Source organism: Hippoglossus hippoglossus, chromosome 20, assembly GCF_009819705.1.
Source record: "Hippoglossus hippoglossus isolate fHipHip1 chromosome 20, fHipHip1.pri, whole genome shotgun sequence".
In the NCBI taxonomy this organism is placed as follows: domain Eukaryota; kingdom Metazoa; phylum Chordata; class Actinopteri; order Pleuronectiformes; family Pleuronectidae; genus Hippoglossus; species Hippoglossus hippoglossus.
This window is the reverse complement of record NC_047170.1, coordinates 19,155,171-19,180,998: the sequence shown is the minus strand read 5'-3', so window position 1 is coordinate 19,180,998 and position 25,828 is coordinate 19,155,171. Positions and strand designations below refer to the sequence as shown.

Genomic DNA, 25,828 nt, shown 5'->3' with positions numbered 1-25,828 from the left:
ACAAGGTTTCAGGTTTAGTTTAGGTCAGTTTAAGTTTTATTTGAATTTAATTTAGTTTCCAATTTTTTTGTTTTCTTTATTTATAGAATATCTATCTAAGTGTTTAAACTTTGTGGAAAAACACGAACACTTTGGCTTGCTTCTTGATTATGAATAGCAGCTGATCGTTGACCATTATTTTCAACAAGAAAATTGATATACAATGTGCCTACTCACTATACTCTACCATTACTGAGAATAAGTCCTCAACTCATTTACTTTTCACTCACAATGTTGTAAATATCTTATATTTCTGATGTTTCAGTTACACGCAGGATCTTTAGCACGTCTCCGTCCTGGGACAGATCCTCACATGTGGCTCTCTCAGGTTTCTACGTTAGTTTTATGTATTTTTACTCTTGAGGGTTAAGAACAGAGGATGTCTCACCTTGTTAAGTTCTATGAGACAAATTTAGATTTGTGAATATGGGCTCTACAAATCAAATGTTATTGACTTTTGGGAGCTGTCGTCTGTCTGTGATCCGACCTCTCTTCTATAACTAAACTGTACAAACCGAAAACATTATATAAACATTCAATGAGAATTTTAACAGCACATTATTCTACAGTGTTTGTCACCAGTTATAATTTAGATAAAAGTGAAGGAATCTACACGAAAACACTGAAATCTGCTTACAATCATATTTGAATTGTTTATATGCTGCTTATAAACGGCGACTTTCAAGTGTGTTAGCATTATAATAATAATATATGCAGAACAAAAATAAAATCAAAGATGTCTGCTGAGTTTAAATGTTTATTCAAACCACACAAATCAAATTAAAATACGAGATAATTATTCTGTTATTCTGTTGAAAATATAATTGTAATTAAACTAATACATAAAGTGTAAATATGTACAGTAAATGGATTGCACATGAACCATTGATATTGCACAGACAGATGACTTTAGCACAGTGAATATTGTTCAGAGTTAAAGTGTTAAAGTGCAGTCTATATAATGGTGGTGCATGTAGTTTTACTGGGAGCAGAGCTGGTTGGTATAGACAACACACACATCCACACAACAACACAATGAGCCCACACAGGAAGGAAGAGTCAGGAAGTTACTTGATGACAGCAATCACACACATTGAGGGGACTGATCTCTGTGAGTGTGTGCGAGGTGGAGCAGCTTGATGGAATTCAACTGACGTAGGAACTGGACTGAGTGACCTTCTCTCTGCTCAGGTTCCTTCATCTTGTTCTCATCGGCCTCGTCTGGGTTTAGTTTTTATTTTATTCTTCTGAATCACTTTGTAATGATGTTAAAAGAAGCTGTGTAAATAAAGTTAAAATACTGTTATATATTGTGCATAATGAGGGAAATTGTCTTTGGCTTCAAAATTACACAGTTTTAACAAACTTGAATAATTTGACAAAAATGAATTATATGAAGATATTAATCCGAGTGACTCCTCGCTTATTTTAATTTCTAGTTTTTTTTGTATTTTTATTTTCCTGACTACAACGGTCGGTTGTAGCTCCGCCCCTCGTCCTACGTACCTTGCGTGGCGCCTCCCATCACGTGTCACCTCGGGTGTGTTTCCTTAGATCGTTGAATCAAAGACTCACAGTTCATCATGTCATATATTCTTGTTATAATATAAAACTGGTTTAATAATCTATCTCCGTTATTCCATTAAACTTCAATCTGGAGGAGTTCTGTTGGTACAGTTGAGTCCCCCCCCCCCTCCCTCTGACATGGTCTGTCCCGGGTCAGTTTGAAGTTGGGGGCGGGAAGAAGAGAAGAAGAAGAAGAAGAAGAAGAAGTCTGTGACGTTTCTCTGAGGTAAACACACAAAGTGCAGGTAGAGCGCGAGCGAGCGGCGCGGACACACACACACACACACACACACACACACACACATCGCGTTGTTGAGTGAAACACACAACGCGAGTTTCTAGCGGCGCTCGTCCACTTCCTGCGCCTGTAGCCGCCGGGCTCGTTAGCTGCTAGCGCTTAGCATCCCGGCGGCTGTAATGGTCGCAGGATGCTGACGTGTGGACTCACTGCTGTTTGCTCGCAGGTCGAAGTGCTGCTCCCCTCGGGATGGACCTGACGACGTGTTTGAAGTCCCTGCTGCTGGCCATCCAGCAGTACAGAGGCAGCAGGACGACACACAACACAGCGCAGCTACACAAACAAGTGGAGGTGAGTTCCCTCGGGACGTCGTTTCCTCTCGTCCAGTACACCTGCTTGTCCCCGTGGGCCACAGCTGCTGCAGAGCAGAACCTGGAGCCACCACAACACACACAACAACAACAACAACAACAACAACAACACACAGGGACGTGTCACGTAAAACCCAGAATAATAAGGCAGAATAAAAGTCAGTTGAATATTGCACCTGCCCTTAAAAACACTAAAAAGATATAACTCATAAAAGATGAAAAACATAAACTGGCATTAAAACCTAAAAACAAAGTGTAGCGTGTGTCAGACAAAGGGCAGAAGGTTGTTAAGAGACATGACGAATCAACATGTGTCTTATTGAGTTTCACACTGTTGGGCTCTGTAAGGTCGCCTGATGGTAACCGGTCCAAGTCAGGGAACGTGAACGGGTCACTGAGGATCCTGTGTTCCAGTCTGACCACAGAACCGTGGTCTGAAGGGAGGGATGCTCCTTCATAGCCGTCTGTACCATGTTCCCCATTTTTGATTTGAGATCACGATTCTCTCAGAAGGAAACAGGTTTGCTCTCGGACTCGAGGAGAAGCTAAATCAGAAAGTTCTGATGTGTGGATTTATTTTGTAAACAATGTACTTCCTGTGGTTAAGAAAGCACCCGCTCTTCAAGATTCAAGAGTTTATTGCCATATGCACAACAATTACATTTAGCAGCGATATATATATATATATATATACACAAAAGAAGTGCAAATATGTGTAATAGTGCAAATATGCTAAGGTGCAGAGTGTAATTATGACAGATTGGAGGAGTTTAAAAGTCTTATCTCCTGGGGGATGAAACTCTCTCTGAGCCTGGTGGGGGGGGGCCCGGATGCTGCGGTACTGTTGGCCAGACGGCAGCAGGCATAACAGTTTATGGCTGGGGTGATAGGGGTCTTTAATGTGTATTCAATATTTAAGACAGGGTTTTAAGTCAAGTCAGGTTTATTCAGAGCTCGTTAAAAACAATGGAGTTGAGCCACAGTACTTTTAAAAACACGGTGACGGATGAAGTAAGTGTGGTGCAAGAGAAGGATGCAGTAAAAGACACAAGATAAGAGTAAAGGAAGGAAGAAGGGATTCTGGAGGGAGGGATGCAGGATCTTAAATTGGATTTAAAGTATTCATGTGAGGAAGAGCAAAGTGACCTGAGGGCAGAAAAGGTGACATGGTGGCCGGTGATCATTAAGATCATGTGACCTCTTGGTGCAGGTGTACGTGTGGTGCCTCTTCTTTGGTCTTTGTCTTAACCGCCTGGGAGGTCCGATAAAAGGTTTGTGGGAGCATCGACTGGTGTGCGGACATTTCTCGTCTTCTGGTTTTCATTGCTTCTATTCAGAGTCTGTCAAGTTTGGATGTATGTGCTTTTGTCTACTTTCTAGATTTTAAAACGGCCCAGACAAAATGTGACGTTGCTGTGATGACAAAGGTCGACTGAGGTTAATATGAGTGGCTATCATGTGCATTGTTGTAGCTCCACAGTGGGATAACTGCAGCCTCATCTCTAATGAACTTACCCAAAAGGAAACTCTGTTTTAGCCAAATCATTGGTACAGATTGTTTAAGATTCTCTGAAAGTTGGATGAAATGTGTTCTTACCATCTTTGTGTGCTTCATACCAGTGTAGCATGCAGTCTCTGCAGTGTGCGTACCGTGTGTGTTTGTGTGTGTTTGCAGGAGGTTTCAGGACTGAGATGTGACCAGCTGCTGTCCTCAGGCCAGGTTTTACCCAGTGAATGTGTGAGTGGACTGGTGGAGCTGGCTGGAAACCCAAACACCAACCCCTCCCTGACCAGCTCCATCATCTCTCTGCTGGCACAGCTAGGTAGTGTAAATACACAGTGTACCCACCTTTCCTCTTTCGTTTGAATTGTCTTATTGATACAGATATTAACATGGTGTCATAAGATTACAAACAGACCAACATGGAACTGATAACTGATCGTCTGCCATCACCTCGGTCAGAATTAATGTGACTGTACTCGGCTTGTCTGTGGTAAAGACTACGTCCTCTCGGTCTGTAGTTTGAGAGATAACCTGGTGTTTCCGGGGGTTTTCTCCACTCGTCTACTTCACCATATCTTCAGTTATGAGCAAGTGTAAATAATTCTGGGACTCTCATATTCCCTCATATCTGTTGTACTTGACATAGATCTTAAATTTCATTCATTAATATCATTCTTAAAAACTCTTAAATTGAACTTGCTGAAACTGTAGAGAAAGCTGCCTTCTTGATAATACATTGTGAAAGTAGAGAGCAACACTGGCAGGTTTTAATCCAGGCCCAGTGAGAGTGTGATTCCAGAGGCAGAAAGCGATGCTGCCAACGCACTCTGAGACATGATGCTCATGATGTTTTCCACCTGTCCTCACTCTCCTGCAGCCTGTGATGATGACAGTCGGGAGATGCTTCACAGCAGCTATAACCTCACCAGCACCTTAGCCTCGGTCATCCACTGCCACAGCGTCACACCAGCAGACCCACTGGTACTGCAGGTGAGTCACTGCTGAGCGTTTGGTGTCACGTCCTGCGTCCTCTTCTCTGTGCAGGTTATTTTCAATACACATTTCGAACATTAGAATGAAAAAATGCTTTGAGTGGCATTCATTGTTTAAATATCATTTCTTTAACAGCAAATCACAAATATTATTCCGTTAGTCAAAGCTGAAGCTTCCTATCCCCTGAGTAGACGATGAGTGATGCATTTGTGGCCTTTTCAAGTGTATAATTGAATTTCTCAGCTAAAATAAACCAAGCTACAATGAGTTATAGTTGTATTGCATGGTTAACAATCTTATAGGTCATATGTGGTAATATTGTATTTTTTTTCAGTGTCTGCAGGTGCTGCAGAAACTGACGTACAGCACTCGCACCTTCCAGTCGACCAACTACATCCACGAGCTCATCGCCTTTCTCATGACCAACATGTAAAACCCACATCTCACATCACCCAGCATGATAATCACAGTGAAGGATCGCTTTGTATTGTTGGCTTCAAGCTAACCACATTACGTTCTTTCACCGCAGCCAGTCTCACAATGACGACATCATCATGCCGTGCCTCGGCCTCATGGCCAACCTGTGTCGTGACAACCACTCGGTGCAGAGCCACATCAAGTCTCTGGTGAGTCTCTGCTGAGTCTCCGACACTGACAGAGCTGAAAGGATTTGTTGATTCATCGATCAGTTGATTGAAGGAAAATTAATTGAATAGATTTATTTGTTTCTACACATCCCCTCGTTTCAGCTTCTCAGTTGTAAGAATGTTCGGCCTCTATTGACTTTGACTTTATGTAATACTAACAGAAGGGGGTGAAAACAATACACAGGGTAACTGACAATGGTCTGAAGAGGAAATCCACAACACAAACATCAGCTTGTTGCTTACATGGATGTTACACCTTGGTTCTTCTGTGTAATATGTGTGTTTTTCTGTGTAGGACAATGTGAAGCCGTTTTACCGCACACTGATCAACTTCCTGGCTCACAACAGCCTGACGGTGGTGGTCTTCACGTTGTCCATACTGTCCAGCCTCACCCTGAACGAGAAGGTTGGCGAGAAGGTAAAACTCTGCAGGAGTCGACTGAACTTATATTTAAATCCCAGTGAAAGTTAACATCTTAACATCTTTCATTTAAAACTGAACACTTGTGGATACAAGGCTCCTCCTTTCTCCTTCAGCCTTTCCTTCTCAAAGCAAGAAAAAGCATGACATTGTAATGACATGAATTTAATGACATGAATGTCGCTGACACATCCTAAATTAAATGATGCGGTCGTGTCGACATGGAGCAGAATCTGCCCGACATCCACGTCATGAAGAACCGAAGCTGTTATGAGAGCAAAGTGAATTTATCAGTATTAGTCTTGATAAAGTGATTTATCTCATTAACTCATCTCAACAACTATTTCTTCACTCATCTTCTCTGCTTGTTCCCATCAGCTCTTTGACGCAAAGAACATACATCAGACCTTCCAGCTTGTGTTCAACATCATTGTGAACGGCGACGGTACTCTGACAAGAAAATACTCAGTGGATCTCTTGGTGGACTTGTTGAAAAACTGCAAAATAGCAGAATTCCTCACAAGGTGCAGCCACATACACAAACAGACATTTCTCAGTTAACCTCAGCGGCTGCTTCGGGGCTTTATGTGCTGTGAGGTAAAGGTGAATGTTTTCTTTCCTTTGCCAGGTATCAGCACTTCTCAGCATGTTTGTCTCAGGTTTTAGGACTGTTGCAGTCAAAAGACCCAGATTCTGCAGCCAAGGTGAGACTAGAGAAACCAGGCAGCATTCGCTCAACATTAAACAGCCCACATGCTCGACATTAATCTGGTGCAGCAAAATATTTAATGAGACTTTTGTGGTAACAGAGAAAAGTGTTAAGTCAAAACAAAAGGCTGGAGGCAAATTCAGCCCTTTGTGTATTTTGCAGGTGTTGGAGCTGCTCCTGGCCATGTGCAGTGTCTCAGGTCTGCGCTCGCTCCTGTGTGACGTGGTTTTCAAACCGGCTGCAGCCAAACTCAGAGCCCCGGGCCGAAGGCAGGGGCCCGGTCTGGATAATGGGGGACGCAAGGAACAGTCTGGCCTCGCCCTGGTGCAGTGGCTGAGCTCGCCTGTGGAGGGCGCTGAATCTTGCTCTCTGCAGGCCCTGCACCTGTTGCATGAGCTACTGAAGGTAGCTGAGGGAAACTGTCTTTATATTTTTCTGTTTTTGTCTAAACTGTCTGTATCTTTATCTTTGACTGAAATATGTTTTCCCTTATTCTTTCTCTTTATTTTGTTCTTCTGTTTTCTCAGGAGTCGTTGGGAGCAGATACTATACCTGATCGTGTTGTGAGCTTCATAGAAATGCTGCTTCCAGTTCTGCTGGGGCTCCTGAGGGGCCTCGATCCTGCAAAGGGAGACGCTCACCTGAGAAAACACTGCCACCGCATCACACACGTCAACAGTTTGCTGCTTCATATCCTTCACAGGATGTCGGCGCTTCTGCTTCTTCTTTCGGCGAATATTGTGTCTCTTGTGTTTCTGCTCGTTCTGAAGCCTTAACTCTGCCACTCCTGTGCACTGACGACTCCACCCGATCCATCGTGTCTCGTCAGGTGAGCGCTCAACTCTGCCTCTCGCAGGCGGAGTCCCTCCTCTCCTGTTGTCATGGCAACAACCCTCTTACCTGTCTCCCTCCCGGCTCTGACAATGATCTCAGGTGAGTCACAGATGAAGGTATAAACTGTACATTAAACTAACATGGGTTCTCATCAGTGTTCTGTTTTCATAGCTCAGTATAACCTGTTTCACAAAAGAATCAAATAGAATTTCAATCTCAATAGTGAGGATTTACGAACATGCTCCTTACTGAACGTTGGGAATGCAGGACTTTGCTCTGTCAGGGATTTGTTTTTAAACTGTCGTTTGGCTACTTGAGTAAATGAGCTGAATTGTTTCAAGTTCTTAGTCGAGTGTTTTTGGTGTCGGCTCAGTCAGGTGTGTGCAGAAGCTCTGCTGAAGACTCTGGAGTTAATGAGCAAACTGAGGCAGCAGGTGAAGGACATGGAGACCAGCTTCTACAGGATGTTACAGGTACACACTCAAAATCCACCTTCAGACCGGCACTGATCTCCAGGTAATATCCTGAAATGATCCAGTGGGGCTGTATGTGAGAATGCACATGTCTCAGTCAGCGAACATTCTCTGGAGTCATTTTGACTTTTACTGCGACTTCAAATTAGATTATTATCTTTAATTCCAGTTTAAGGTATCTGGTATTCTGACTAGTCGGAATTCAAGTTCATGATATCTACAACAACACACTGACTATTTCAAACTTAATTTCAGGTATGACTAGTTGGGATAAAATAGTAGATATCTTCACACATTAAGCTTCACACACACACACACACACACACACACACCCACACACCTTTCACTTCCTGTTCTCCGTCTCTCTTCCCTGTTTTGTGGTTCTGTCAGTGACTCTCTTTTTGTCTCTGTCGTTGTCGGTCAGGATCAGAGGATAGCGACTCCCCTCTCTCTGGCTCTGACGTCCCACCACAGGCAGCGTGTGCAGACTGGACTCTCGCTGCTGTTTGAAGCCACCCCCCTCCCAGACTTCCCTTCGTTGGTGTGAGTCACATCTGGAAGGTTTTAAATGGCCACAAAACACATTTACATTTCACAAATGGTGACATATTAAGTCTTACAACATTGAGCTGGTGTAAAATGAATACAAAAATTCACTGTGCTGTCGTTGATCCCGTTTGTCAAACTGTACTTTTAAAGTCTGGGAGAAAGCATCGCGGCCAACAACGCTTATCGCCCGAGGGATTGTGAGCTGTCCGTCAAACGTGTTGCTGTGCAGGAAGTCCCACCTCCCAGGGTAAACACGAGTGTACTGGACTCTTCCAGTGGAACCAGCAGGGGCGTCCACAGTCTGGTGGAGAAGATGCAGAATGGCCTGGGGGTAAAAACTGTGTGTGTTTAAAAATCAATACTGGGAAGGTTTGTTGTTCTGTTTGAAAACTGCATCATATACTGAGACTGAAGTTTAGAGTTTTCACAGATTTTCATCATTGACATCGATAGAATAACCTTAGGGGGGCCATGTTTTATGATAACATGAATTTCTGAATCATATCATCTCTTCAGGACCATAAAAAGTATTCAGATAAAGCAGCTGAAAAACCAACTCTCTGTTTCTGTAGCTGCAGGAGCCGGTTAAAGACTCTCATGTTTCTGAGATCATCGATGTTTATGCACAGAAGATCTCAGCATTTGCGGTGAGTACGTTTGTCAGATAAAAAAAAAAAAAGAACTTACTGTGTGAATACTGCTTTATGTATGTAAATGATTTTCTTATTTTTCTTTAAAAGATGTGTAATTAAAGGAATCACAGAAGTGTGTTATGATCTGAGGTCAAAGGGTTTTTCGTGTTTCTCAACCATTATATTTTCACTGCAGTAAATCCTGCTTCTTGTGTGATAATTTTTTACAGTGTATGTTTTTTTAAATGAGGGTTATTTCTCTTCCTGTCATGTGATCAGTCTCAGGAGAGTCGCCTGCAGGACCTTTTGGAGGCAAAGGCTCTCGCTCTTTCTCAGGCCGACCGTCTTCTCGCTCAGTTTCGCTTCCAACGAGCTCAAGCTGAGGCTGAGGTGACCCCGACACGTAACACATACAAACCATGAGGCCGTTAGTCAGTCTCCTCATCCACAGCCTGAATCCTCTGGTTACTGTCACTTATTTTCTGCTGTTTCTTTTTCTTCAGGCTCTTAAACTTGGCTCCTTGCTGAAGGAAGCCGAGCGGCGGCGCGAGGATCTGCAGAGCGAGCTCAGCAACCAGGTGCTGGAGGTGAAGCGCTCCAAGGCCGACATGGAGGAGCTGCTGCAGCACAACGCCAGACTGCAGCAGGACACTGAGGAGCACCAGGGTCTGAAAGGAGGATACAACGCCCTGCTCAACAGGTGAGAGGCAGAGGGACAGCAACTGGACTTAAAGGCACATAAATCATTAAACATCTGTAGTGCGTATGAATCAGGGAGGATGCAGGTTTTGAAAACTACAGGTGAACATTTGAAAATTGTTAAATCCCACATATACAGTAAAGTTTTGTAATTTGTATATTGAATCCAAAAGATCAGATTTCTGTGCGGATCAAATTTGTTTTGGCTGCATAATCACCAGATCCTGTAGAATGAAGTGACTTATCTACTGAAAATGAATAATGATATTCATAATGAAAATATAAAGTCTTCTGTGATTCAAAAAAGAAATTGAAAAGTTTCCTCAAAGGTTGAGGCTGTTTGATTTTCTGGGATTGAGAGTCTTTTTTCCTGTAGATGTGTAACAGGTTGTTCTCCTGTGCAGGTTCAATGAGAGCGAGCGGCTGCTGAGGGAGCAGCAGGTTGCTCACGTCGCTCTCACCAAACAGAGCGATGCTCTGAGGAAGAACCACGAAGCTCTGCAGCTGCAACACGAAAAGTAATTCACACACCTTTATGTCTCCCTCCATCTTTCTCTGTCTGAACAGAAAAGCTTGACACGGAAGTCGTCAGGTTCAGTCAGAGGTTCACGTTGCCGTGTCCTCTTCTCTTTCTTAGGATGGCATCAGAGTTGGAGGAGAGAGGGGAGCAGGTCAGATCTCTCCGTTCAGATCTACAGCAGAAAAACAGTGACATCACAGGTCAGTGAGAGGCTGAATCCCATTGAGAGCACGAGTGTCCATGTTCACCTGCTGGTCACTGACACACACTCAGCAGCATCTCTGCATAGTTTCATGTTTTCACCAGAAACACCAAGAAATCCCACGTCTGTTTCCTGGATTTAGTCAAGAATCACTCTGGAACCTCCTGAAGGTCGTGATAAGAATGACAGTGCGTCAGTGCTTGAATAAAACCCGGCCTCCTTCTCGTCAGGTCTACGTGGTGAACTTCGGGCTGAGGAGGAGAAGGTGAAGGAGAAGGATCAGGAGAGGAGGGACCTGGAGGACACGGTGGATGTTTTGAGGAAAGAACTTAACAAGACGGAGCAGGCGAGGAAGGACGCCAGCATCAAGGTAACGAGGAGCATTAAAGCACAGATCAAACACCAGCATGCATCGCAAGACCCGAGGCCTCGTTTAAAACTGTACACGCACACAAAATGGGTCTTGAGACCTTAAATGATTTCTTACTCTGAGAACTTTGACGTTTCCTCTTGTCCAGGCGTCTTCTCTGGAGCTGCAGAAGAGCCAGCTGGAGACGAAGCTGAAGCAGAAAGAGGACGAGCTGAACAAACACTCAGCCATGATCTCCATGATCCACAGCCTCAGCAGCGGCAAGATGAAGAGCGACGTCAACCTGTCGCTTTGAGGAGCAGATGAGTGGCGGAGGGAAAAACAGACTCAAAGGAACTTTATTAACTATGATCTTTTTATTTTTATTTTTTTTAAATATAACTATACTTAATAAAACACAATGAACTACAGTGAGTCCAGAAGTCTGAGACCAGTTCACACTTTCATGGTCTCAGACTTTTGGTCTCCTTTTAAATTAATCTAGTATTTTTAAAGTCATGTTGAAATCTTTGTAAGTTTGTGTCTGTGTTTATTGTTTGATAAATAAATGATGGAATTTGTGTTTGTACTGGATTTAAGGCCAAATTAAATGTGTGTGTGTGTATTTTAGATTCAGTATAAAACAGTGAAGTCACTCTGCTGCTTCTTGTAAATATGTTTATGAGCTGATTTTCATCAAGTAAAACTCATTTGATCAGATTCGGTCCAGATCTGAATAAATGGCTTGATTCAGTTTGAATTCTTTCACTTTCTCTCACAAGTCGAGACTGAGCTTCAGTATGTGAATGAAGTTTTTACATTGTAACTCTGAGCTGTGAGTGACAGACGTCCTGCTGGAGTTTGGAAATTTGTCGGGACTGAAGGTTTGTAACCAGTTGATTCCTTTTATAAGGATGGTTATGGTTAAACTGTAAAATGCCAAACCCCAATTAAATGTCTGTCACAGGAGTTTGATAAAGACATAAATGTCAGTTGATATATGGTCTCAGAATTTCTTTCTACTTTAAATATGTCTGGCTGTAACGAGAACGGTTTGGTCCACACCTCTGAGATATTCCTGTGTTTTAATAATTTAATAAAGCAGTCGGTGATACCAGGAGACAAAGTAAAGAAGTGAGGCTGTATATAGAGAGAACATTATTAATGTTAATAACTAATAACCTAGAAAACAAAAGTAAACCATCAATCAATGGGTTCTTCAGATTCTCCATCAGGTGAGTGACAGGATTCAGTATTTTGACTTTAACTGACACTTAAATCCATAATCCATAACGCAGCTTGTCCATCAAGTCCAACTGATTTCAGGTATTAAGATCCTGAATTTACAAATATAATCAGTTCAGTTTTTAAACCTCAGATCTTTTAGCTGGAGCACACGGTGTCATGTTCAGCTGCAGATATTTAGACATTTATACAGATAGTCAAACCTTCAACATTTAGGAATGAAGGATTTCTCTCGTCCGCTGCACTTAAATTGTTTGTTAAATTCTTCATCACATGTTTGCTGTTATATTACTGTATCTGTCCCACACACACACACACGTTCAGTGTGGAGGTGACAGCAGCCGGCTGCTCGATCTTTTCTATTTTCTCCTCTTGTGTTCCTGCAGCTGCCTCCTGTCACTCACTCAGTCTTTGGGCAGAAGGTCGGCGGGAGCCTTCAGTCAGACATGAAGCTTCAGCTTGCAGCACTCGGCACCGTGTTCCTCCTCACGCTGCTCTCATCTGGTGAGTTAGTCTTTCTTTCAAATCTCACCTGATCTCAATTTTTTATGTGAAGCCAAAGTTAAAAACAGTTTATGATAAAAGCAGCAGAAATGTTGGTGTCATCTGTAAATACCTCTTGTTTTGATTCATCGTCACACATTTAGTCGTTACTTAAATGTTCATCTGGACCCCTGCACTGAGAAGTTGTAAAAACTTTGGGTCGCCAATCAACAGATGAAGCGAATCTATTCGTCGACAATCCTGATAATCAATCAAACATTTCAGTCCTATTTTAAAGGAAAATTAACTGGATTAATCTTCTTAAATGCAAAGAAAGAATCAAGTGTCAGAAATGAGATTTAACTAAAATTTAAACAGCTGAGAGGAACCTCGTGACGGGGCTTCAGTTTAACAGAAAGAAAATCTAAATACCCACAATTATAAACAAACAGATAAACAAACTGTTCAAAACTGTTCAACAAACTGTTCAACAAACTGATAAACAAACTGATAAACAAACAGAGAAACAAACAGATAAACAAACTGATAAACAAACAGATAAACAAACTGTTCAACAAACTGTTCAACAAACAGAGAAACAAACAGATAAACAAACTGATAAACAAACAGATAAACAAACAGACAAACAGAGAAACAAACTGATAAACAAACAGATAAACAAACAGATAAACAAACAGAGAAACAAACTGATAAACAAACAGAGAAACAAACTGATAAACAAACAGAGAAACAAACAGAGAAACAAACTGATAAACAAACAGATAAACAAACAGAGAAACAAACTGATAAACAAACAGATAAACAAACTGTTCAACAAACTGATAAACAAACAGAGAAACAAACAGATAAACAAACTGATAAACAAACTGATAAACAAACAGAGAAACAAACTGAGAAACAAACTGATAAACAAACAGAGAAACAAACTGATAAACAAACAGAGAAACAAACTGATAAACAAACAGATAAACAAACTGAGAAACAAACTGAGAAACAAACAGAGAAACAAACAGAGAAACAAACAGAGAAACAAACAGAGAAACAAACAGAGAAACAAACAGATAAACAAACTGATAAACAAACAGATAAACAAACAGAGAAACAAACAGAGAAACAAACAGAGAAATAAACTGATAAACAAACAGATAAACAAACAGAGAAACAAACTGATAAACAAACAGATAAACAAACAGAGAAACAAACAGATAAACAAACAGAGAAACAAACTGATAAACAAACAGATAAACAAACAGAGAAACAAACTGATAAACAAACAGATAAACAAACAGAAACAAACTGATAAACAAACAGATAAACAAACAGATAAACAAACTGATAAACAAACAGAGAAACAAACAGAGAAACAAACAGATAAACAAACAGAGAAACAAACTGATAAACAAACAGATAAACAAACAGAGAAACAAACTGATAAACAAACAGATAAACAAACTGTTCAACAAACTGATAAACAAACTGATAAACAAACAGATAAACAAACTGATAAACAAACAGAGAAACAAACTGATAAACAAACAGAGAAACAAACTGATAAACAAACAGATAAACAAACAGATAAACAAACAGAGAAACAAACTGATAAACAAACAGAGAAACAAACTGATAAACAAACTGATAAACAAACAGAGAAACAAACAGAGAAACAAACTGATAAACAAACAGATAAACAAACAGAGAAACAAACTGATAAACAAACAGATAAACAAACAGATAAACAAACTGATAAACATGGCTGTGTGGCTGTGTGGCTGTGTGGACGTGTGGAGATGAGAAATGTCTTCCAGCTTCAGTTTGAGGTCTGTAGAAGGGAACTTGTGTCACAGCAGCTGCCATGAGGGACTGAAATGTGAGCAGCATGTAGGCATACACACACACACACACACACACACACACACGCACACACACACACACACACGCACACACACACACACACACACACACACACAACACACACACAAACTGCTTTGTTCCTTCATTTGCAGTACGTTTACAGAAGATCACTGTAAAGTTAACAAACACACGATTTAAAGGTGAATTTACTGAGGACATTTGTCCTTTTTGGGATTTGTCGAACATTAAATCATTAAATAGATATGAATTAATTTTTATTTTATAGAGATGTATTTTGTATTATTTTCTGGGAGTGAGACCTGTTCTCTAACGTGCACAGGTGACGTCATGCTGCTGATGTAAACTTATGGTGTGTGGTGTGTGTGTGTGGTGTTGTGTGTGTGTGTGTGTGTGTGTGTGTGTGTCAGAGTGCTGGGGCAGGAACGAGGAGGAGCGTTTGATTCACTACCTGTTTCAGGAGCGAGGATACAACAAAGAGCTGCGTCCCACGGAGAGGCAGCAGGACGCCGTCGACGTGTACCTCGCCCTCACGCTCTCCAACCTCATCTCTCTGGTACCAAGACCTTTTATTTTAAAGTGTGTGTGTCTCTCACTGTTTTAGTGAAATGAAGTTTTGGATGACTGTAATACCGAAACACTTTAATACTTAGTTTGAGCTTGTTTCACTCCATTATATTCAACAGCTAGAATTTCTCTGAGTAGAGTTCATCCCTCCGAGGCCCAACAGTCTCCGTATGAAACATTTAAATTCACTAGATCCTGAAGTTTTATCTGCATCTACACCAAATTTCACACACTCGTAAATATCACTCCTCATTTTCTTCATCAAGATCAATGAATTATTATTACTGAGTTGTTTTTTGACCGATACCACGTCCTTCCACCAAGTTTCTAGATAGTCGGTCCAGGAGTTTTTACGTAATCCTGCAAACTAACACACAGACAAACCCTGACCTTGGAGATGGAGGTAATAATAAAGTCTCATGTGTCTTTCTTCTGCAGAAAGAAGTAGATGAGACCCTGCTGACAAACGTATGGATCGATCATGTACGTAAAAGTTATTTTACAGGAAAATGTCTGTATATTTGTTTGTATAGATCCTCTAAATACACACACCTTTATTCTGAATTGCATTCTGCACATTTTAAAGATTCTCAAATGTTGCTGTGTTTGTATATTTTGTGTTTTTGCTTCGTTGCATGTGTCAGACGTGGACCGACTACCGGCTGTCGTGGAACTCCACAGAGTTCGATGGTATTGAGATGCTCCGCCTGCCGCCCAGCATGGTGTGGCTGCCAGAGATTGTGCTGGAAAACAAGTGAGATTCAATTTTCTGTATTCATTTGTGTGTATGGAGACAAAATAAGACATGTTTATCACACACATATAGATATACGTCTCAGCTGTAGTGTCTAAATCTATATTAAAGATCAGTTCATCGTCCTCTGACCTTGAACAAGACCACGAGCCTCTGATTTCTCCTCATGTGTTTGTATGTGAGGAGAAATCAGAGGCTGTTTTACAGGTACGATCTAACCGGGCCCCTCTGCCTCTCCCCAGTAACGATGCCCAGTTCCAGGTGGCCTACTACAGCAACGTGCTGGTCGATCTCACCGGGCTCTGCTACTGGCTGCCTCCCGCCATCTTCCGCTCCTCCTGCTCCATCAACGTCAACTACTTCCCCTTCGACTGGCAGAACTGCACGCTCAAATTCACGTGAGACAGAATCCACGCGGTGTTTCAGTTTTGTTTCTTGTAGGAAACATGGATCAGTGATGACGAGCGTCGAGTGTGTCACTTTGTTTATGAACCTGAAAACGCCGTTTCCCATGTTGCTTTGCAGTTCTCTGACCTACAACGCCAAGAGATCCGGATGCTGCTGAAGGAAGAGGCGGACGAAACCAGCAAGTGGACGGTGGAGTGGATCATCATCGACCCGGCCAGCTTCACAGGTGACGCACACGTCGAATCAAATGAGTTCGTCCTGACTTCAGCTTAGTTATCTAAACCTCAGTCTGGGTCTTTTCTGTCTTTGTCGCTGCTCCTCACTGGTTTTGGCAGAAAACGGCGAGTGGGAGATCAACCACCGACCGGCCAAGAGGAACACGTACAAACACATTCCCATGGAGAGCAACAAGCACCAGGACATCACCTTCTACCTGGTCATCAAACGCAAACCTCTCTTCTACATCGTCAACATCATCATCCCCTGTGTGCTCATCTCCTTCCTGGCCTCGCTCGTCTACTACCTGCCCGCTGACAGTCAGTGCACCCCCCACACCGCCGATGTACAGGAACACACTTTGAGAAATGAGAGGAAAACGTCTCTTATATGGTGTGTGTGTGTGTGTGTGTGTGTGTGTGTGTGTTGTGTGTGTGTGGTGTGTGTGTGTGTGGTGTTGTGTGTGTGTGTGTGTGTGTGTGGTGTGTGTGTGTGTGTGTGTAGGTGGTGAGAAGATGACCTTGTCCATCTCTGTGCTCTTGGCTCAGTCTGTGTTTCTGCTGCTGATTTCTCAAAGACTCCCGGAGACTTCCATGTCTGTGCCACTTATTGTCAAGTAGGTCACACACACACACACACACACACACACACACACACACACACACACACACACACACACACACACACACACACACCTAATAAAGACAGACAATCTAGGATACCAAGGATGAAATATTGAGTTTTCTGTTTCATGTGTGTGTCTCAGGTATTTGATGTTCATCATGGTGCTGGTTACAGTGGTGGTGCTGAACTGTGTGGTCGTCCTCAACCTGCACTTCAGGACCCCGAGCACACACGTCATGTCTGACTGGACCAAGAAGGTAACGCACACACGCACACACACACACACACACACACACACACACACACACACACACACACACACACTCACACACACACACACACACACACACACACACACACACACACACACACACACACACACACAGTTTCTCTGCGATTAACCAGTTTTCTTTTGGAACAATTTGACCTGGTTTGATTCTGGTGTGACTTCTGGATCTTATTTCTAATCAGTCTGTATTTAAAAAGATGACCGAGCGTTTTCCTGCTGTGGCTCAAAGACTTTAGCTTCTTAAAAGAAGACTTTTTTTTAAGTATACATTTTAAAGCCTGTTTTAATTTCCCCTCTTCTCTGTCCAGTTCTTCCTGGAGCGCCTGCCCCGGATCCTGCGTATGTCCCACCCTTCGGACGAGGAGCCCCACTGGGATCGAGCGCTGCCCCGGCGGTCCAGCTCGGTGGGGTACATCGCCGCGGCGGAGGAGTACTACAGCTTCAAGTCCCGCAGCGAGCTGATGTTCGAGAAGCAGTCAGTGAGACACGGACTGACCACACGGACCACACACGCTGCAGGTTCGAGAGAAGGTCACTCAGTCAGTTAGATTCCATCAAGCTGCTCCACCTCACACCCACTCACAGAGATCAGGCCCCTCAATGTGTCGGACTGCTTTCATCAAGATCCATGAAGGATTCTGTGAGGAACCAGTGAAAAGACACACTCCTTTGTGTGTGAGCTCTTTGTGTTGTTGTGTGGGTGTGTTATCTACACCAACCTGCTCTGTGTGTTTGCTCTGGTTGTGCAGTGGTGAGTCCACAGGACGACGGAGGGATGACAGAGCAGCTGTACGCAGAGATCAAGCCGGCGGTGGACGGAGCGAACTACATCATCAAACACATGCGCAACAAGAACGACTACAACGAGGTGACACACACACACACACACACACACACACACACACACCACACACACACACACACACACACACACACACACACACACACACACACACACACACACACACACACACACACACACACACACACACACACACCTTCAGCCATGTGTGCAGAACGGAACGTGTGACTGTGTGTTCACAGGAGAAAGACAACTGGAGCGGCACGCTCGCACAGTGGATCGTCTCTGCCTCTTCCTGGTCACTCCGGTGATGACGCTCGGCACCATCATCATCTCCTGATGGGAATCTGCAACCACCCCCCCACCTGCCCTTTAAGGGAGACACACACGACTACAGAGAGGAAAACCCACGGCTGCTGTAACACACACACACGCACACACACACACACACACACACACACACACACACACACACACACACTGCCATGTGGGTCTAGAGTTTGTTGCCTCTATATTATTTGTGGGTCCAGGTGCATAGTTGTGTGTTTCTTTAATTAAAAGTGGACAACAGAATAACAGAATAATTAAACTAGTATTTTAATTTGATTTGTGTGGTTTGAATAAACATTTAAACTCAGCAGACATCTTTGATTTTATTTTTGTTCTGCATATATTATTATTGTAATGCTAACACACTTGAAAGTCGCCGTTTATAAGCAGCATATAAACAAAATATGACTGTAAGCAGATATCAGTGTTTCCGTGTAGATTCCTGCACTTTTATCTAAATTATAACTGGACAAATACTGTAGAATAATGTGCTGTTAAAATGTTAATATATATATATATATATATATTTATTGTGTGTGTGTGTGTTGAATATAATTTTTTTGCAACATTCTGTATATTTAGTGTTTCTTCTTCTCTCTGATCATGATATCATTTCTGGTGATGATTTAATTTCACTAATTAAATTGAAATAAAGAGTAAATAACAATGAGGAAGGAAACGTGATGTCATCAGCACGTGATGAGGAAGTGATGACAGCTGGGAGAGATGATGGAGCGACAGAGGAGGAGACACAAACACTGTCAGCCTCCGTCCACACACACTGTCCTCTTCACACTCACCTCCACAAAGTTCTCTTCTTCCACCTGTTGAGAGAAGAAGACATCAGTGTTCCAGAGACTCACTTCATCAGCTGTGAGTCAGTGATGCAGCACATCCAGTAGAAAGAGCAGCAGGGACTTCAGTCCTGTTCAGAGGTGGAGCAGCTTCCTCTCTGCTTCATGTTCACGTGTTGGAATGAACACGCTAAGAGCTAAGTGTGTTTCCTCTGCATGTCAAAGTGCAGAGTGGACACCTGAGAGGTGGATTTACTGCTGTTACAGGTGAAGACATGTTTCACTGTGTGTTGATGAACATCTGCTTCTGACAAACTGGGACCAGATGAGACAGATGGACCTCAGCAGAGGTTCTGCTCTGTATAAAGAGCTCCTGGTTACCATGGTGATGAGGAGAGGCTTCAGTCCCACTGATCTCAGAGCTGTGACAAAGATCCACCTGATCAGTTCTTCACTGATGAAGTGAGAGAACAAACTGTCTCAGATCAGATGAAGACGACAGCGTCTCTGTTCCTCGTGTGAGGCTGTCAGCTGTGGTCCAGCTTCATTTCCTGTTCACATGAAAACAACAACAACTGTCGTCTTCACGTCAACTCAATCAAATGATCCCAAGCAGCTTGTGGCTCGTCTGATTGGCCGACTGTTGTCTCTCTGTGTTTCTGTCCAATCCTGACGTCTGTCCTCATTGTCCTCTCACAGCTTCACTGAGGAAACACTGAGGCCTGAACTACGAAGACACTTCAACATGTCCAGGAGATCTTTCTGAGATCCAGCTCAACTGAACCTGACAGACACAGTCAGGCTAAGTGGTCACATGACGCTGGTTATCAACTCGTTAAGTTAACTCAGGTTTTCCTCATCGAGATCTGAGCGTGCACATAAAAGGGGCGGGGTCTACTGTGTGTGACCAATCACAGACATGGACAGTTTGACTGACAGCAGAGCCTCATATTTCACAACCAGGATCAAACTGTTCTATAATAAAAATCAGAGGAGAACAAACACATGATCCAGAATAAAAGAAACTCAGTCACAGCTGCTAAATGCAGGAAGAACAGCTGGTGAAACATCTGGGATCGTGTCAATGTGTAAGTTACAGCGCCCCCTGGTGGCATTTGGTAAAAATATATTACGTGACCACGACATAATAACGTGAACGAGATAAATAACTCGAGGCCACGAGATCTGAATCTGTTGTTTACTAACAAGACGAGTGGAAGACACACACTGTCTCACTGTCTGAGGACACACACTGTCTCACTGACTGAGGACACACACTGTCTCTGAGGACACACACTGTCTCACTGTCTGAGGACACACACTGTCTCTGAGGACACACACTGTCTCACTGTCTCTGAGGACACACACTGTCTCACTGACTCTGAGGACACACACTGTCTCACTGACCCTGAGGACACACTGTCTCTGAGGACACACACTGTCTCACTGTCTCTGAGGACACACACTGTCTCACTGTCTCTGAGGACACACACTGTCTCTGGGAACACACACTGTCTCACTGACTGAGGACACACACTGTCTCACTGACCCTGAGAACACACACTGTCTCTGAGGACACACACTGACTCTGAGGACACACACTGTCTCACTGTCTCTGAGGACACACACTGTCTCACTGACTCTGAGGACACACACTGTCTCACTGACCCTGAGGACACACTGTCTCTGAGGACACACACTGTCTCACCGTCTCTGAGGACACACACTGTCTCACTGACTCTGAGGACACACACTGTCTCACTGACCCTGAGGACAAACACTGTCTCACTGTCTCTGAGGACACACACTGACTCTGAGGACACACACTGTCTCACTGTCTCTGAGGACACACACTGTCTCTGAGGACACACTCTGTCTCACTGTCTCTGAGGACACACACGGTCTCACTGTCTCTGAGGACACACTGTGGTGGACACCTCTGACATCACTCCTCAATAGAAACACATGGACCTACAGGACTGTCTCAGAAAATTAGAATATTGTGATAAAGTTCTTTATTTCTGTAATGCAATTAAAAAAACAAAAATGTCATGCATTCTGGATTCATTACAAATCAACTGAAATATTGCAAGCCTTTTATTCTTTTAATATTGCTGATTATGGCTTACAGCTTAAGAAAACTCAAATATCCTATCTCTAAATATTAGAATATCATGAAAAAGTATACTAGTGGTATTCAACTAATCACTTGAATCGTCTAATTAACTCGAAACACCTGCAAGGGTTTCCTGAGCCTTGAAAAACACTCAGCTTGGTTCAGTAAACTAAATCACAAGTATGGGGAAGACTGCTGATCTGACTGCTGTCCAGAGGACCATCATTGACACCCTCCATCAGGAGGGTAAGACACAAAAAGAAATTTCTTAAAGAGCAAGCTGTTCACAGAGTGCAGTTTCAAAGCACATCCACAAAAAGTCTGTTGGAAGGGGGAAATGTGGCAGGAAACGCTGCACAACCAAGAGAGATGACCGCAGCCTTAACAGCATTGTGAAGAAGGGTCGCTTCCAGAATTTGGGGGAGCTTCAAAGACAGTGGACTGAAGCTGGAGTCCAGGTATCAAAAGCCACTGTTCACAGACGTGTCCGGGAAATGGGCTACAATAGCCGTATTCCCATGGTCAAGCCACTTCTGAACTCAAGACAACGGAAGAAGCGTCTGACTTGGGCTATGGAAAAGAAGCACTGGACAGTTGCAGAGTGGTCCAAAGTCCTCTTTTCAGACGAAAGCAAGTGTTGTATTTCATTTGGAAGTCAAGGCGCCAGAGTCTGGAGAAAGGCTGGAGAGGAGCAAAATCCAAGTTGCTTGAAATCCAGTGTGAAGTTCCCACAGTCAGTGATGGTTTGGGGAGCCATGTCAGCTGCTGGTGTTGGTCCACTGTGTTTCATCAAGTCCAGAGTAAATGCAGCTGTGTACCAAGAGATTTTAGAGCACTACATGCTTCCGTCTGCTGAAAAGCTCTATGGAGATGAGGATTTCATTTTCCAGCATGATCTGGCACCTGCCCACAGTGCCAAAACCACCAGTAACTGGTGTACTGACCATGGCATTACTGTCCTCGATTGGCCTGCCAATTCCCCTGACCTGAACCCCATAGAGAATTTGTGGGGTATTATGAAGAAGAAGCTGAAAGACACCAGACCCAACAATGCAAATGAGCTAAAGGCCGCTATTGAAGCATCCTGGGCATCCATAAACCCTAAGCAATGCCACAGGCTGATTGCCTCCATGCCACGCCGCATTGATGCAGTAATCCGTGCAAAAGGATTCCCAACCAAGTACTGAGTGCATTAATGGACATTTTCAAATGTTTGATTTTTTTTGCTGTTATAAATCTTTTTTTTACTTGGTCTGAGGAAATATTCTAATTTTTTGAGATAGGATTTTTGAGTTTTCTTAAGCTGTAAGCCATAATCAGCAATATTAAAAGAATAAAAGGCTTGCAATATTTCAGTTGATTTGTAATGAATCCAGAATGCATGACATTTTTGTTTTTTTAATTACATTACAGAAAATAAAGAACTTTATCACAATATTCTAATTTTCTGAGACAGTCCTGTATCTTCAGGAAGCTGACTGAGTGCATCTGGTGTTTTGGTGACAGGATGAGTCTGGAGAGATTGAGATGTTCTGGGTGAGTTAGAGATCAACTGAACCAACCAGACGTTGATTTAAACTTCCCTTATCCGTCCCTTTAAGGAGAGTGTGCACCACACAACAGTGGAGAGTCACTGTGGTCAGTGGGCGGAGCTTCAATACGGGTTGATCTCCAACTTAACCTGGAGCAGGTTAGCCGTTCATCAGAAGTTACCATGGTGATTTACCTCGTTAAGAAGTGGACGAGCTTCGTAGGACTGAAAAAACTAAACCTGAAGTTAACCTGATAACCACAAATCCTGCTTGGTAGCACAGACCCTGGATCTGTGATACTGACTGTGTTTAGTAACATACTGATGAAAGCAGCGTGGACTGACTCCAACCATCTACTGACCTCAGAGTCTCCAGTCGACAGGTTGGACTCTGCTGTAGGTCAAGCAGCTCCTTCACTCCTGAGTCCTGCAGGTTGTTTCTACTCAGATCCAGTTCTCTCAGATGAGAGGGGTCTGACCTCAGAGCTGAAGCCAGAGAAGAACAGCTGATCTCTGACAGACTGCAGCACACCAACCTGGATAAAGAATAAACTTAACTGTAAATTAAACTGAGTTCATGTGTGAAAATAACAGACACATATTCATGTCAGCACAGACTCATAACATGGAAGATAAATATGAAATCAGACATGTTGGACTAAAAACGAGTCCTGATTCAGTACAAATAGATATTTGGACCCGGTCTCTGTCCTGCAGATCAGTTTAGGAAATCCAGAACTAAACTCAGTGTTTTAACAAGTAGCTGAATATTTAAAATGTCACAGATTAATTAATGAATGGATTCAAGTTATGTATGAAGAGGAATTATGTTAAATTAGGATTAAATGATAAATTGTGTATAAATGCTGTTTTATAGATATGAGATCTACAAAAGTCAGTCAGTGAACTGACCTCAGAGTCTCCAGTCGACAGGTTGGACTCTGTAGAAAACCACACAGCTCCTTCACTCCTGAGTCCTGCAGGTTGTTTTCACTCAGATCCAGTTCTCTCAGATGAGAGGGGTTTGACCTCAGAGCTGAAGCCAGAGAAGAACAGCTGATCTCTGACAGACTGCAGCTCTTCATCCTGGATAAAGAATAAAACTTAACTGTAAATTAAACTGAGTTCATGTGTGAAAATAACAGAACATATTCATGTCAGCACAGACTCATAACATGGAAGATAAATATGAAATCAGACATGTTGGACTAAAAACGAGTCCTGATTCAGTACAAATAGATTATTTGGACCCGGTCTCTGTCCTGCAGATCAGTTTAGGAAATCCAGAACTAAACTCAGATGTGTTTTAACAAGTAGCTGAATATTTAAAATGTCACAGATTAATTAATGAATAGATTCAAGTTATGTATGAAGAGGAATTATGTTAAATTAGAATGAAATGATAAATTGTGTATAAATGCTGTTTTATAGATATGAGATCTACAAAGGTCAGTCAGTGAACTGACCTCAGAGTCTCCAGTTGACAGGTTGGACTCTGTAGAAAACCACACAGCTCCTTCACTCCTGAGTCCTGCAGGTTGTTTAGACTCAGACCCAGTTCTCTCAGATGAGAGGGGTTTGACATCAGAGCTGAAGCCAGAGAAGAACAGCTGATCTTTGACAGTCTGCAGCTCTTCAACCTGGATAAAAAACAAGACTTAACTGTAAATTAAACTGAGTTCATGTGTGAAAATAACAGACACATATTCATGTCACACAGACTCATAACATGGAAGATAAATATGAAATCAGACATGTTGGACTAAAAACGAGTCCTGATTCAGTACAAATAGATTATTTGGACCCGGTCTCTGTCCTGCAGATCAGTTTAGGAAATCCAGAACTAAACTCAGTGTTTTAACAAGTAGCTGAATATTTAAAATGTCACAGATTAATTAATGAATGGATTCAAGTTATGTATGAAGAGGAATTATGTTCAGTTAGGATTAAATGATAAATTGTGTATAAATGCTGTGTTATAGATATGAGATCTACAAAAGTCAGTCAGTGAACTGACCTCAGAGTCTCCAGTCGACAGGTTGGACTCTGTAGAAAACCACACAGCTCCTTCACTCCTGAGTCCAGCAGGTTGTTGTCTCTCAGATCCAGTTCTCTCAGATGAGAGGGGTTTGACCTCAGAGCTGAAGCCAGAGAAGAACAGCTGATCTCTGACAGACTGCAGTTCTTCAACCTGGATAAAGAAATATGAATATTTGAATGTGTCCTCCTGTTGTTGTGGATCGTCATCATGTCAACACAGACTCTCAACATGCTGCTGACCTCAGTCCAGTCTGTGACCTGAAGATAAATATCAGATCAGACATGTTGGACCATTGTTTCATTCATCTCCTTCTTCTCTGTGTTTGGTCACTGAGCAGGTTTGTGTAATTAAACACTGTTTAAAGTAGGGATGGCTCCTGACAGTCACTTCCTGTTTGTTTCTATACTTATCAACTGTCCAACGTGTTTCAATCAGAATGTGTCTTATTTTGAAAACCTGAGGAGGACGAGTGCTCGGCCTCAGTCCACATGTTATTTACTGACACTTTCTTAGTGATCAGGAGCAGGTGAGTGCAGGTGAATGGAGTTGATGAGGTGGACGTGACTGACAGGCTGGGTGAGGGACAGATGACTGAGGGACAGTGAGCAGAGCAGAACTGAGACAATTTAAATAAATAATGACCCAATAAGAAAGAAAGTCTGAAAAGTGAAGAAGGATTTAAGGACCTCAGAGTCTCCAGTCGACAGTTTGGACTCTCCAGTCCAGAACACAGCTGCTTCACTCCTGAGTCCTGCAGCTTATTGAAGCTCAGATCCAGTTCTGTCAGATGTGAGGGGTCTGACTTCAGAGCTGAGGCCACGACTTCACAGTGAGTCTCTGAGAGTTCACGACCACCGAGTCTGTAATTAAAGAAAATATCTGTTAGAATAAAATCAGAAAACACAACATTCATACAAAACGTGATCATGTGACCCTCACCCTGGTAAATCCCCTCTTTGCCTCATGAACATGTTAAAAACTCCTCAAGAGAA

General features: G+C 42.7%; 2 protein-coding genes and 1 long non-coding RNA gene across 5 annotated transcripts; 2 read left to right on the top strand and 1 right to left on the bottom strand.

Moving 5' to 3' along the window:
* The first annotated feature begins 1,713 nt into the window (after window positions 1-1,713).
* Window positions 1,714-20,097, top strand: LOC117753550 (protein CIP2A homolog). 3 transcript variants are annotated; one of them, XR_004612257.1, is made up of 24 exons: window positions 1,765-1,831; window positions 2,070-2,194; window positions 3,890-4,037; window positions 4,596-4,708; window positions 5,046-5,140; window positions 5,241-5,337; window positions 5,654-5,776; window positions 6,158-6,303; window positions 6,408-6,483; window positions 6,651-6,893; window positions 7,016-7,178; window positions 7,274-7,421; window positions 7,696-7,795; window positions 8,220-8,338; window positions 8,495-8,675; window positions 8,917-8,991; window positions 9,256-9,366; window positions 9,480-9,676; window positions 10,080-10,193; window positions 10,313-10,395; window positions 10,628-10,767; window positions 10,916-11,470; window positions 11,501-11,527; window positions 20,088-20,097. XR_004612257.1 is itself a non-coding variant. In XM_034571693.1 (22 exons), the coding sequence occupies exons 2-22, from the start codon at window positions 2,093-2,095 to the stop codon at window positions 11,060-11,062; spliced, it is 2,721 nt and encodes a 906-aa protein (XP_034427584.1). In that variant the 5' UTR covers window positions 1,714-1,831; window positions 2,070-2,092; the 3' UTR covers window positions 11,063-11,574. The 3 variants fall into 3 exon arrangements, 2 of the variants coding, with proteins under 2 accessions (XP_034427584.1, XP_034427583.1); XM_034571693.1 differs by lacking the exon at window positions 20,088-20,097 and having other exon boundaries at window positions 1,714-1,831; window positions 10,916-11,574; XM_034571692.1 differs by lacking the exon at window positions 20,088-20,097 and having other exon boundaries at window positions 1,810-1,850; window positions 8,495-8,684; window positions 10,916-11,574.
* Window positions 12,438-18,662, top strand: LOC117753568 (acetylcholine receptor subunit delta-like). The gene is given in 16 exon segments (XM_034571739.1): window positions 12,438-12,495; window positions 14,775-14,920; window positions 15,370-15,414; window positions 15,576-15,685; window positions 15,928-16,083; window positions 16,211-16,227; window positions 16,230-16,319; window positions 16,429-16,629; window positions 16,814-16,925; window positions 17,076-17,190; window positions 17,531-17,741; window positions 17,972-18,090; window positions 18,267-18,285; window positions 18,288-18,356; window positions 18,359-18,385; window positions 18,388-18,662. Coding segments are annotated over 16 exon segments (1,554 nt in total). The 3' UTR covers window positions 18,447-18,662.
* Window positions 19,598-22,991, bottom strand: LOC117753600. The gene is made up of 3 exons (XR_004612273.1): window positions 22,941-22,991; window positions 21,416-21,419; window positions 19,598-19,795 (listed from the first exon to the last, which is right to left on the bottom strand). It is a non-coding gene; the product is annotated as an uncharacterized LOC117753600 (long non-coding RNA).
* Window positions 22,992-25,828: the final 2,837 nt, after the last annotated feature.